Source organism: Habropoda laboriosa, unplaced genomic scaffold (assembly GCF_001263275.1).
Source record: "Habropoda laboriosa isolate 0110345459 unplaced genomic scaffold, ASM126327v1 scaffold102, whole genome shotgun sequence".
Classification (NCBI taxonomy): domain Eukaryota; kingdom Metazoa; phylum Arthropoda; class Insecta; order Hymenoptera; family Apidae; genus Habropoda; species Habropoda laboriosa.
The window spans coordinates 1,384,922-1,397,482 of NW_017100262.1; the positions used below are offsets into that span (position 1 = coordinate 1,384,922).

General features: G+C 36.2%; 2 protein-coding genes across 2 annotated transcripts; one reads left to right on the top strand and one right to left on the bottom strand.

The window, feature by feature from the left end:
• Window positions 1-6,738: 6,738 nt before the first annotated feature.
• On the bottom strand, window positions 6,739-7,812 carry LOC108572906 (ribonuclease P/MRP protein subunit POP5). The gene is made up of 5 exons (XM_017935241.1): window positions 7,696-7,812; window positions 7,510-7,566; window positions 7,229-7,374; window positions 6,976-7,145; window positions 6,739-6,902 (listed from the first exon to the last, which is right to left on the bottom strand). Exons 2-5 carry the CDS (start codon window positions 7,527-7,529, stop codon window positions 6,786-6,788), a joined length of 453 nt encoding a protein of 150 aa, XP_017790730.1. The 5' UTR covers window positions 7,530-7,566; window positions 7,696-7,812; the 3' UTR covers window positions 6,739-6,785.
• Window positions 7,813-8,028: 216 nt separating this feature from the next.
• Window positions 8,029-10,892, top strand: LOC108572845 (FGGY carbohydrate kinase domain-containing protein). Its single transcript, XM_017935164.1, has 11 exons — window positions 8,029-8,078; window positions 8,354-8,619; window positions 8,690-8,801; window positions 8,878-9,115; window positions 9,184-9,311; window positions 9,516-9,698; window positions 9,788-9,995; window positions 10,061-10,211; window positions 10,295-10,369; window positions 10,443-10,720; window positions 10,799-10,892. Exons 2-11 carry the CDS (start codon window positions 8,443-8,445, stop codon window positions 10,890-10,892), a joined length of 1,644 nt encoding a protein of 547 aa, XP_017790653.1. The 5' UTR covers window positions 8,029-8,078; window positions 8,354-8,442.
• Window positions 10,893-12,561: the final 1,669 nt, after the last annotated feature.

Below are 12,561 nucleotides of genomic sequence, written 5' to 3' on the forward strand. Positions count from 1 at the left end.
GAATTGCGGGTTGGAGTGCACCTGGATACCTGAGAGAGGTAGACGCATGTTTCTTGTATAGTGGGTGGCTGTAATATGGGAGTTTATGACCCGCAGCAGTGCTTTTTTTTCTGAATGGAAGATCGAGGTACGAGGGATGATGAAGGTAAGGACACTCTGTTTGGGTTGCAGTGAGGGTTCTTGGGAAGTTTTTCAAGTAAGCGGTTCGGTATTGTGTAGTTCCCCGATTCAAATGTACGACTGTCCCTGCATTTGAAAATTTTAAATTTTTAAGATTTGAGAATTTTAAAATTTGCAAATTTAAAAATTCGGAAATTTAAAGATTTGAAAGTTTAAAGGTTTTGAAATATTAAAGATTTGAAATATTAAAGATTTGAAAATTTAAAAGTTTGAAATTTTAAAGATTTGAAAATTTAAAAGTTTGAAATATTGAAGATTTGAAAATTTAAAAGTACGAAAATTGAAGTATTTGAAAATTCAAAAATTTGAAATTAGAAAATTCCCAGGATTTAAAATACAGAATCTCCAAAAGTCCCAAGCAACCGTCTCTCCACCCGACTTCGCTCGATCTATCCAGAACATCCGTGAAGACACTCACCTCGGGAGGATCGCGAGGATTCCGCAATTAGTCGCGGTTGTCGTTCACCGCGACTCTTCCAATTCCAACGGACGATAATTAGGGAAGTCCGCGGTCTTTCTTCTTCTTCTTTTTTCACGGTCGTGTAACTTGCTACTACTATCTCTCCACGGGACAATCGAAGGAAGCTATGTGTAGCCGCTTTCGCGGTCGCGGTTCGTCCTTTTTGGCCACGCATAATCGAAGAAAGTCGAGAACACCGAGTACATACAGCATTCAATGGAACGTTCCTATATGCTTTCCTTTGTTCGCCGTTAGTCGACTGGTGGATACGTAATTGCACATTGTTAGCGGCTTTTCAAACGATGTTTCTTCGTGTATAATCGCCTCGTAAAGATGCGATCGGTAGTATTGTGGACAGGATCGAAACATTGTACATTAGAGCGGAATAATGGCGTCCCTGGACAGAATCGACGACCATTCAGGCGTGTTTCCAAGTATACCGACAATACAGGGACAACAGATGTATTTTATGAATAGAATTAGAAACTGTACAACAGATCCGTATCTAATTTCATTCTTTTAAACATTTCAAAACACTGCTAGAATTATTTACTAGAATACAATAGAAACCTAACCTAAACTGTGACCGTTCAACAACAGAAAATTTCAACAACTTTCTTAACCTAACCTATAAAAAAGGAAAGAAAAACTTACCACAGATAATACCAGAATTTCTAACAATTTAAACTACTAAATTAAACACGAACATTATCAGCGACATAACCTAAAAAATTCTAACCTACAAAACGAAAATAAAAATTACCAACTCCTCGTTAAATCTAATTCACAATACTCTCGAACAAATTCTCGACACTTAACGTTTATAACTGAAGAGTCGTTACCAGGACCGTACCAGACAGTTTCGACAGAGGTACATACACTTGATCGGGGGGATCCCCATGGCTAATGAGACGCTCCTCGAGAACCGTCTGATCGAGGGTCACCGTGTCAGTGCAGTTTTCGACGCGTGCAAGCACTCACAAGAGAGAGCACGGCCCACGCTGGCAATTCACCGTTCTTTCCGTCCCACGTTTTCTCATCTCTCTCTCTCTTTCTCCCAATGGCCGCGCTTTCCATAAATTAATTATTTTAATAGGCCGTTCGAGAAGCGACGTATCCGTCACAATTTATGCCCCCGCGCGCGTGCACACCAGCAACGTGGCTGAATTAGCCTTAAACTATCCCTTCGTGAACGTTACCATAAACGATGTTAATAATGCACGCATAATGTGTATCCTTTTAGGGTAAGTAAGCATAGTGATTCTACTACCATTTTCGTACTGGTTTTCTTCGAACATTTCACCGTCGTGTTTGCAAATTATATTTTATCTTTACGATGAAAATTGAGGTTAAGTTAGGTTAGGTTAACTCATTTGTATCGTTAGCGTATACACACGCGTAATTTTCCTGGTCACTATCATGGAAGCGTGTATATACATGCGCGTTCATATTGTGTGTAATTGAAGATTACTATAATTTCGTATTAAGGAAGCTATTTTTCCTTTTTTCATCTTTTTTTTTCGAACAATGTAAATAGGTTAAGATAGGAAAAATAACGAGACGATTGTAGCTTGTAAGAGTATAGTGATTCTCCATGCACCACGTACCATTTGCCAAGCTCGCCGCGCTCGTGATTTATTCGCGACGTTCGAATTGAAACTTTACGATCACCCCGTCGCTGATATACGGGATAGGGAAACGAAGGTCGAGCATGAGAACGGTGGGAATCTGCGGAAGTGTTCAATTTTTCAATCCATAAAAACCGTAGATACACATTTTACGATCATTAGCGAGAAGAATGTTAAATTGTTAACGAGTATACATATGGAACACCCTGTAGATCAACGAAAGAAAATCTTATACAATTGCTCGTGAATTCGACGAAAGAAAATATTACGAAACTAGATTAGAATTCTTTCTGCAATCAAATCTACATAAATGGCTGGTTAATTAATCTTGCTCAAAGGGTAAGAAAAATAAATCATCGGTGGTAACTATAGATTTAACGAAGATCTAACGAAGATCTAACGAATATCCGTTTCCGTGGCGGAAATCATCACCGGGAAGAATATTAAATTAAACCGCACGTGAAAGAAACGGCTAAACATTCTAATCAGCAATTAGTGTCAACACGTGCACGGAGAGATTCATGGAGCATAAAAGGGTTTATCTGTTCGTGGAAGGAACGATCGCTGGTCCCACGCGAGCTAAAAGCACGGAGGAAGGCACCGCTGTTTCCACGACAGGCGTGCGCACCGTCGACCCGTAAATTATTCCTGTCCGGCGTAAACATTAAACAAAGTATCGTTTATACGCCCCACGGCCGACCAGAACGGAGGGAAAGAAGAAGAGAAAGAAAGAAGGAAAGTTCCACTTTTACCGCCGAGCACCTTTTACTCTATGCGAGCCTTCCGTTAAGAGATTGGATCCTGCTGCATCAATGGGAACACCGTTTCGAATCGATTTCGCGCTTCTTACAGTTGAGATTCAACGTCTGTTTGAACGCGGCAAGTCAGTGAGGAAAAGAAAATCATCGCGAGATCAAGTTTGGAGATAAAAAAAAAATTACCGACAATTGAGAACGAAGAGTACGTGTCGATAAATTACCATTTGTAAATCGAAAGTGTAGAAGTATGCGAGAAAAAGAAAAACACAAAAAAATTGACATGTGTAAATAATAAAAAAAATTTAGCTGTAACGAAAGTGATATAAGTATTTAAAACGAGAAAAAGTGTTCGGCAACAGTGTAACGATGCCGTAGAAAGTGTGTCATTGTTCTTTTTCTTTTTCGCGTAACGGTCAAAAATGGCGAAGGGAGAAACAAAAAAACAAAGATGTTGCAGCGAGGAGACGGTAGAAGAGGAGAGGTGATTTAATTGATTTACGTAATACAATTGGTCCACGCCGCGAGAGGAGCGATGGAGCGTCGCGCGTCGCTGAAAGTGGAAAGCAATTTCGGCATTCAGCTCGTTGCTTACTTTTTGCGCTACGTCGTCTTATTTTTGCCCCACTTATTCACCACTGTGAATGATTTACGCTCTCAAAATAGATTATCACGAAAGTCATTCTTTCACACACGCGTGGAATTTGTTTTCCAGGACGAACAGTTTAAGAGAAAAAAAAGAAAAATAATTCTATATCATTAATAGGATAATTACAACATCCTGTACAAAAGAGAGGTTAAAACGATAAATTACATTATTCCAACGGTGATCTCTATGCTTCGTCGAAGAGAAATCGGTAATTTTTTTAACTATTAGTTAAGTAAGGTTATGTTCACACAAGTTTTTTGAACACCTTGTATATACGTATATTCCTCTGATACTCGATTTAAACGGGCATGCTAAAAAGTAGAATAATTAAGGGCTCGCTCGACTGAGAACAAGGTATGTCCCTCGTTATATTTCGTCGGCCTCAAACCGGCGTCGAAATAAACGATATAATCTGCAAATAACTTCGCTTTCATGAGGATTACGTAACAGTCATCCTTATGCCCTACTTGCAATGCATTGCGAAAGGCCCCGGGGTTTATGTAATAAATGGTGAAAAAACATCAAGCATATTAAATATCCTATGAACGTGATCGTGTAACTACAATCCTATTTCAAACGAATTGGCGCGCATTTTAAAATTCGAATATTTACATTCAACCAACTGCCAGCTTTTTAATCGTAAAATCTATCTTCGCTACACACCTTAAATGTGTGTTTACTTTCTCCTGTATTCCCTATACTGTGTGAGATTAAATATGACATAACCTATACGTTAAAAATGCACAGAAGTTGTACGTTTGATGTGAATGTTTCATTTCCGTGTTCGTTTGGTGGAAAAGCAAGTTATATTAAGTTGTTTCAGAGGACTCTATCGCTGACGATTACACAGGCTTATCTACCCTTTCCGCAGACAGGCACGTCCTACTGTGTAAACTTAGTCTAACGAGTAGCCTCCATAAAGATCATAGAATTATTCTTGCACGCGGAAACATGGTATTTTCAGGTCTTGCACGAACGATATCTTCCTCGGAACAATTTCACCATCGTTAACTATCTCTGTGAAACAGATCAATGCTCTATAAGTATGTTCACGACTAAAGACTTGAATCTATGGTGTTAGATGTCGTCGACTATGAAACGATTCGAAAACATTGGCCCTCCTTGGGATAACCTTTCCAACGACAAAAATATACCACTCTATGAATGTTAGTGTCCAAACAGATTTAAGCGAAAATATTGAACGTATTTGCTAGAATTGAGAAATTTAATAAAAGGAACGATACAATTTTTTCAAATGTCTACGTTTTACGAAATCTTTTGACTAACGGTGTACTTCACGTTGTTCACTGATATGTGAGCCCACCCGTCACTATACGTACATACAAATGCGAGGGGTTAAAAGGTGGATAAATTCGAGAAGACAGAAAATGCAGTTGCAGCCAGTCAAACGTAGCCGTGGACACGGGTTAATTGACAAATCGATAGTTCTCCGAACATCAAAGCTAATCGGGTGAAGGACCCCTTCGCGACAGCCGTCGAAACACAAAAAGAGTCCCCCATCGGTTACACGGATTATACATGCTCGACCATTACGTCTCCGATGAAAACAATTCGGCTCCCGGCCGACAGCATGACCGCGATATTATTTCTGCCGAAGCAGCATTGTAATCCGGGGAGCGTATACAGTATTAAAAAAAAAGTCAGGGTCCCGGCCGACTATGCTTAAGAGCGGGAATGACATCTGCTCGCACAGCTTCCGAGAGGTTTGCGCAACGCTTGTAAATGATTTCTAAATAAAATGCTCAACGAATCAGCCTAGTAGATGTTCGCTATTTCTGTTTAGACACTCAGCTCAGTTTCGAATTTCTACCACCGTTTGTCTCGCAAATATTTCGCTCGTTAATGCCTGTTTGTTTCGAATGATACATCGAAGATAACCGAAAGTAAATTTCGAACAAACCACTCGAACTATTGCAAATTGTAGATCTGATAACCTTCTTTATTGATATACAGGATTTTGTGTACTTTAAACGTTCTTAAGGTTCAAAAGAGGAAGCACGTATGGTTTTAATCGCTATTGTGGTATCGCTTAATCCTACTTATCGCGGTAGATGACACACCTCCGCCTACACGATAATTGGTATCGAAATAATTACTGCTTTCACACTCGATATCCCGTTTGTTATTTCACTCGTGATGAGAGATAATATCTGCCTACAAAGGGTGCGACTGATTTTACGAATCGATCGTTCCATTCAAGCAGACGAGGAAGAAGCATCTTTTAATGAGATCCGATAGTCTGTTAAGGCGCAAACAAAGGGACGAGAACCAGAACCGGACGAATTAGTATCAACGGATTCCGGGAGCATCCCCTTGAACGTCGCGGAATGAAATCGATAACCTATACAAGAAGGGCACTGCCTCTCTTACCTCGAGCACAAGATCCTCGTCGGGTGACCAGAGGAGTACCTAGTGTTCTTGTTGACGCTTCTTCGTCGTTTTCTATGCGTAGCACACTTATTTACTAACGTACAGTGGGCCGGTTTCGTAAAGATGTATCGCCGGTTCACTTTAGAATCGCGATTTTCACAGTGGAACGGTTTCTTTCGAAATGAACTAGACGACCGTCAATAGTGTATGCAGCGTGTGAATTCTATTTGATTCGAAATCACGAGATACGGCTCGCGGTGTAGCTTCATGCAACGACTTACAGCCTCTGCCTGTTCATACTGGCCTGCACTAGACTATCACACCACTTTGAGAGCACCTTCGCGGATCGACTGGCAACTATATTCGTACGGGTCTTAACATCGCCTTGGCTGAGCAACGGGCGCGATCGACTCTCCAGCAACAGCCAGCGACAACTGGCGACGGCCAACAACGACCCCTACGCGCACCCTCAATCGACTGGTAACCTTCTCGCTTGGAACGCGCCGAAACAACGAAACGCCCCATTCAGAACGCCAAATAGGTGGTTGAAAATTCAAAATATTCCCGCGTTTCGTATTGAATGACGGAACAAATGGAATTACGAAACATATATTAATATTTATTATCACATTATGTTAAGCTTGTAGAATATAATCGTGCGATAATTGGGCTTATTTGGAAATTGTTTTATTAAATTTGTACATATGTACACATAATCTTTTTCATGTATAATCTTTCATAGCTGATACTAACGTCATTAAGGCGTTTTCCATGTTTTTACGTTCTCTTTCGGTTCTTAGAGTATTCCATACTTTTTCCAGTTTTTGTTGTTGATATTTCTGAAAAATTTTTGTTTAATTGGAAATTACTTTTTGAAATATTAATAATATGTTGTTTAATAATTTTACTTACTTTAATAAAGTAGAAACAGTGTTTTAAAGTTGCTCCCACATAAATTATTTTTACTGACACTGAACGTCCTGCTATGTCTTTTATGGTTGGGATAGCTTTCAGTAAAAAATTATGAGGACCATGTCTAGTTTTTACTAACGCTATCCTCGTATGTGCGTTGCAATATTTTGCTGAAAAATTAATAATTAAAAAATTTAATCTTTGCCGAAAATTTCATTTTTCCGATACTGCAAGAATTGAAATTTTATATTACCCGAAAAACCAGCTTTTATCGCAGCAGCACCAAAATCTCCATACAATTGTTGTACTTTCTGCTGTATAGCGTAATATAATGCTGTGGTTTTTAACGGGAATGGCCTATCAGACTTATCACCGAGAGTTATTTCAAATGTTATGTATCTACAAATATGCTTTCGATTAATTATAGATAACATATATTGTAAAAAAAATAATAAACAAACACCAAAACTGTATCGTTGAATGTTTAAAATAAATAAATTAATATAATCAAGTGTGTGATAATTATCTTATTACCTGTTTTTAAAACGAACCATGTTTTAGGTTATGCAACACGTCCAAGTACAAAGTTCTCTGGAAAACATTATTCAAAAATAGACTACACGTTAATTACACACATACAACTCATAATTTTCTATCTCTTATTAACAGATTACTAATAAATTATACGTTTTCACGAATATGTGACATCAGAAACATTACCACGTGCATTACTTTCGATTATTCAATACGCGAGGTTCCGCTAGGTCGCTGTCAAATAATACAGTTGCACACGTGTATAGAATGTGTACGATATTTTCGATACTGTTTTCCAACAATGTGATTTTTTATTTTTCATTCCAGATACATTGTTACCATTTTAGTTACTAGCGCTTTCTCTTTTAATTAATATCTCGTAACATTAATGGAACTTTACGTAAAACGTCTGAAAGAAACAGCGAGACTGTATAATTAATTAAGGTAACGCACTTAGAATTTTATATGCACACGTATTTTCATATGTAGATCTACGTATTATCCTACTTACGTAATATTGTTGTACTTCGTTTTCAACGTTACTTTTATGGATCAAACGTTCCTATATTGTACGTATTGTATTTTATATTTTACAAATGTAATCTCAAGTTATATGTTTGAAATAATTTCATTAATAATAATTCCTTTTCTCTTCATAATTTTTTTCTCCTTCTACATGTAAATTAGAGCTAGAACTGCTTAGCAATAAGTTGTTACTTGTGTTGTTACTATTTAACTGTTTCTTATTGCTGCAAGAGTTATCTCAGGGTCATGAGAGATTAAAATATAAGCCTATGATTACAGTAAAACCTCACTGATAATGGGTGTCTACTCTTATTTGCAGTTCATAATGATTCTGGTTGATGTAGAGCATTCAGTTGGATTCTCTTAGCATAAGATAGGAAATTTGCGGGCTGCTCCAAGGAATGAGACATGGATTACTTTGTCGGTGTTGATGTAGGAACTGGAAGTGCTCGAGCTGCTCTGGTGTCTTCAAAGGGAAAGATAGTGAAACTAGCAACATGCCCTCTTGAAATTTTTCATCCTGCTCCTAACTTTTATGAGCAATCATCTGACAATATTTGGAGTGCAGTTTGCCATGTGGTCAAGGTAGATATTCTATCAAATTCACAGGCATGTACAGTTAAAGAAATAAAAATTTTGTTTTGTTTCTCTATAGTCTGTTGTAGCTGATATTTCTGCAGATAGTGTTAAAGGTATTGGCTTTGATGCTACTTGTTCATTGGTAGCAATAGATAAAACAGGATCACCTGTCACAGTCAGTCCAACAGGTATATATACAACTATATCACAATTATTCATTTACATGAATGAAATTTCTTTTTTTAAGATTAATCTGTGTCATAGGTGCAGACAAACAGAATGTTATATTATGGATGGACCACAGAGCACACAAGGAAACGGATTTAATAAATGAACTAGATCATGAAATGCTTCAGTATGTGGGTGGAAAAATATCATTGGAAATGCAGACTCCCAAAATGCTGTGGCTCAAAATGAATCTCCCTTCATCCTGGAATCGTGCAACATTGCTATTTGATCTGCCTGATTTCTTAACATGGAAAGCAACAGGTTCTGAATCAAGGTAACAATACTATTGTGTGCTAATGTAAAACTTGAGTATTGTAATACAACTTTCTAATCTAATTTCAGATCTTTATGCTCTTTAGTATGTAAGTGGAACTATAACGCTGGTCCAGACGGTAATAATAGATGGAACGACGAATTTTTTGAGGAGATTTGTTTGGAAGATCTTAAGAAGGATAACTGGAGAAAGATAGGTACTGATAATAATTCTATATTTTTATCGAAGTCCTTTCTACATAGGTAAATCTAGATCTAGATTAAGCTTTTGATAAGTTAAGCAAAAATTACTTTGTTTTGCATCACGTAACTTTCGAGTTAAGAAGTTAAGAAGTTTATGTTCAGACAGATAATATGAAAAGTATTACTGTATTTTAACAAAAAGAAATATTGATACGAAGGTAATGATGTGAGGACTCCGGGCGATCCGGTTAACCAAGGACTGTCGGCAAAGGCTGCATCTGAATTGGGACTTCTAAAAGGGACACCTGTGGGTACTTCCCTTATTGATGCACATGCTGGAGGGCTTGGTATGATAGGCTGTTCTGTACCTGGTGTGTCTAATAATTTGCAGAGGAGATTAGGTATTTGTAATTTTCCCTATAATTATACATCACCATTTTTCACATGCTCTGTACTTCGTTAATTAAACAATGTTGCATTTAATTTACAGCATTAATTTGTGGTACTTCAACTTGCCATATGATAGTTAATGAGAAGAAACTTTTTGTCAGTGGTGTTTGGGGACCGTATTTTAGTGCCATGGTTCCGGGTTTATGGTTGAGCGAAGGAGGACAGAGTGCAACTGGAAAACTACTCGATCACATAATTGATACGCACCCTGCGACACCAGGGATATTAAAAAGTTTAAGCGGAAATAAGTAAGTTCTCGAAAAAATATTGTAAATTTATAAACTTTTTTACTAATTGATACACGATCTTCTAGACACATACAACAATATTTATCTGAATTATTGCAAACAATGACTGAAGAAAACGGTTTAGAAAATGTTTCTTATTTGACGAAAGATATTCATGTATGGCCTGACTTTCATGGAAATCGCTCACCTTTGGCCGATCCAACTCTCAAAGGAATGGTAACTACACTACATAATTTTTATACACTAAATCATTATTGTTGAATTTTTTTTGATAAATCTTTTGCTTGAATATTGTATAGATATCGGGCCTCTCTTTGACCGTTGATCAAGAGAATCTGGCGTTGTTATATTTAGCAACAGTACAAGCACTGACGGTACGAATATTTCTGCTATTTAAGTTTTGACTATTTTTTTGTGATAAGAAATAATTTTGAGGTCTTTCAACAGTATGGTACAAAGCATATTTTGGAAACATTGGAAGCTGCTGGCCATAGGATAGAAACCTTATTAGTTTGTGGAGGTTTAAGCCAGAATCCATTATTTATCCAGATACAAGCGGATGTATTACATTTACCTGTGCTATGTCCTACTGAAAAGGAATCAGTATTGATAGGTGCTGCAATCCTCGGATCTTATGCAGCTGGGAAATTCAATACAATGTACGACGCTGTCCAAACAATGGGGGGAACGGCAAACATTGTTAAACCTAAGAGTGATTGCTACGAGTAAGTGGACCAGGCTCTACACCATTTTTGTTTGTCATTTTTGAAATTTATAGCGTATTTTTTTTTCTTTTTTTCAAGCTATCATATGAAGAAATATCGAGTTTTTCGAAAAATGGTAAAAGATCAAGAAGAGTATAGAGAAATTATGAACGAAAAATTTCAAACTATATAGGTATAAGGGTTTTACTACGGATGCTATGTCTTTCACTACTAACATTGTTTCAACATCAATGAAATAACAAAGTATATCAAGAAAGTCTCGTGCAGAATCTCACAATGAGCAAGTACTACAAAGAGGTACACACTACTTCTTATACAACTTTTTTACGGATTAAAATATATTTTATGTACACGGTTGTTGTTGAATAATATTTTTGTTACTTGTTTTACCTTTACCTTTATTTGTTATAAATAAAGTTATACATAAAAAAAAGTCGTAGAATTCCTTCGCACTGAAATACAGGTGAAATGCGATGTATGAAATAATATTGCTTTATTTGGTATTAACATGTAGCTTTAGAATTACACAATACGTTTACAATTTTTTTTTCTCGTTACAATTTGGTATAAAACACGTATAATTATAACAATATTGCTAGATGGTTAATTTTTATAAAAATATTAAATGTTTCTTCATTAAAAACATTTTAATTTGAGAATTTCATATTTCTCAATATCATTATGTAAATTTATAAAATGATACTATCAACTACATAGGAATAGAAAATCTTAACTATATAGTACAGGGGTGGCCATAGCGCGGCTCTTATGCAAATAAGAAAAACAATTATTAAAAAATTGAACTGATTTTTCAGTTTCTCATTGTTTGTTTTGTTATCAAAGATAAATAAATGGCTCTTTCAAATATTCTTTCCTGAAATGTGGCTTCCAAAGGTAGTGTAGCTGGCCACCCCTGATATAGTACATAGTGCGTTATATTCTGTTAACTTACAAAATAATTTTCTTATGTTCTCAACTTCTAATATATCATTTTCACCACACGAAGTAACGTTATTATCACATTGTTCGCGAAAACATCTCAAAAATTTTACAACCTCAATATTCTATACTTTTTTTCCATTGATATAATTCGAGAAACGAACAAAACTAACGCCTGCATATATCACAAAGTCGGTTTTATCACAAACTGATATAATTGCTAGACTTTATGTCACTAAACCAGTGAACTTCAACTAAAGTTAGGAAAACCGACAATAATTCGAACAAGATATATAAACGTGCTTTTGACTTACATTAAAGTATAGATGATTACAGTATATTATTCGGAGTAATACTGGTATAAAACTTTGGATAAAACTCTAGTTCTTCGTTATGTATTAATAGTAAAATATAAATTGACAATCGTTCGCGGACTCGTAAATCTATTTAATTCTAATTAAAATAAATTGGTACTAATTGCACCTGGTATTATTTCATTTATATTAATTAACTGTTTTGTAAGGCGATTTGAACGAGTAACATTTCCAGTGTTTTAAACGTAAATTGATTTTTTTTGGTATGTACATTAATGTTGAAATAGAGATCAAAACCGTTTACGAGTATTCAAAGCCGCTACATTAATTATAAATTTCAATGAAATGTTATATATAAACTGTTTCGATGTATGAACAATTTGGTATCATATCAATATCACCATCAGTCTTTCAATAACTAGCTAAATTCATAGAAAAATTGAAAAACTAGAGTGAACATTATGTTTCAAGTGTACTTTAACAGAGTCAAGTTTATCTCATATAATTCTAAATTAATTAACGATTATCATAAACATTTAAGTTTAAAAATTATCAATATTTTGATATTTGGAAGACACTAAGTGCGTG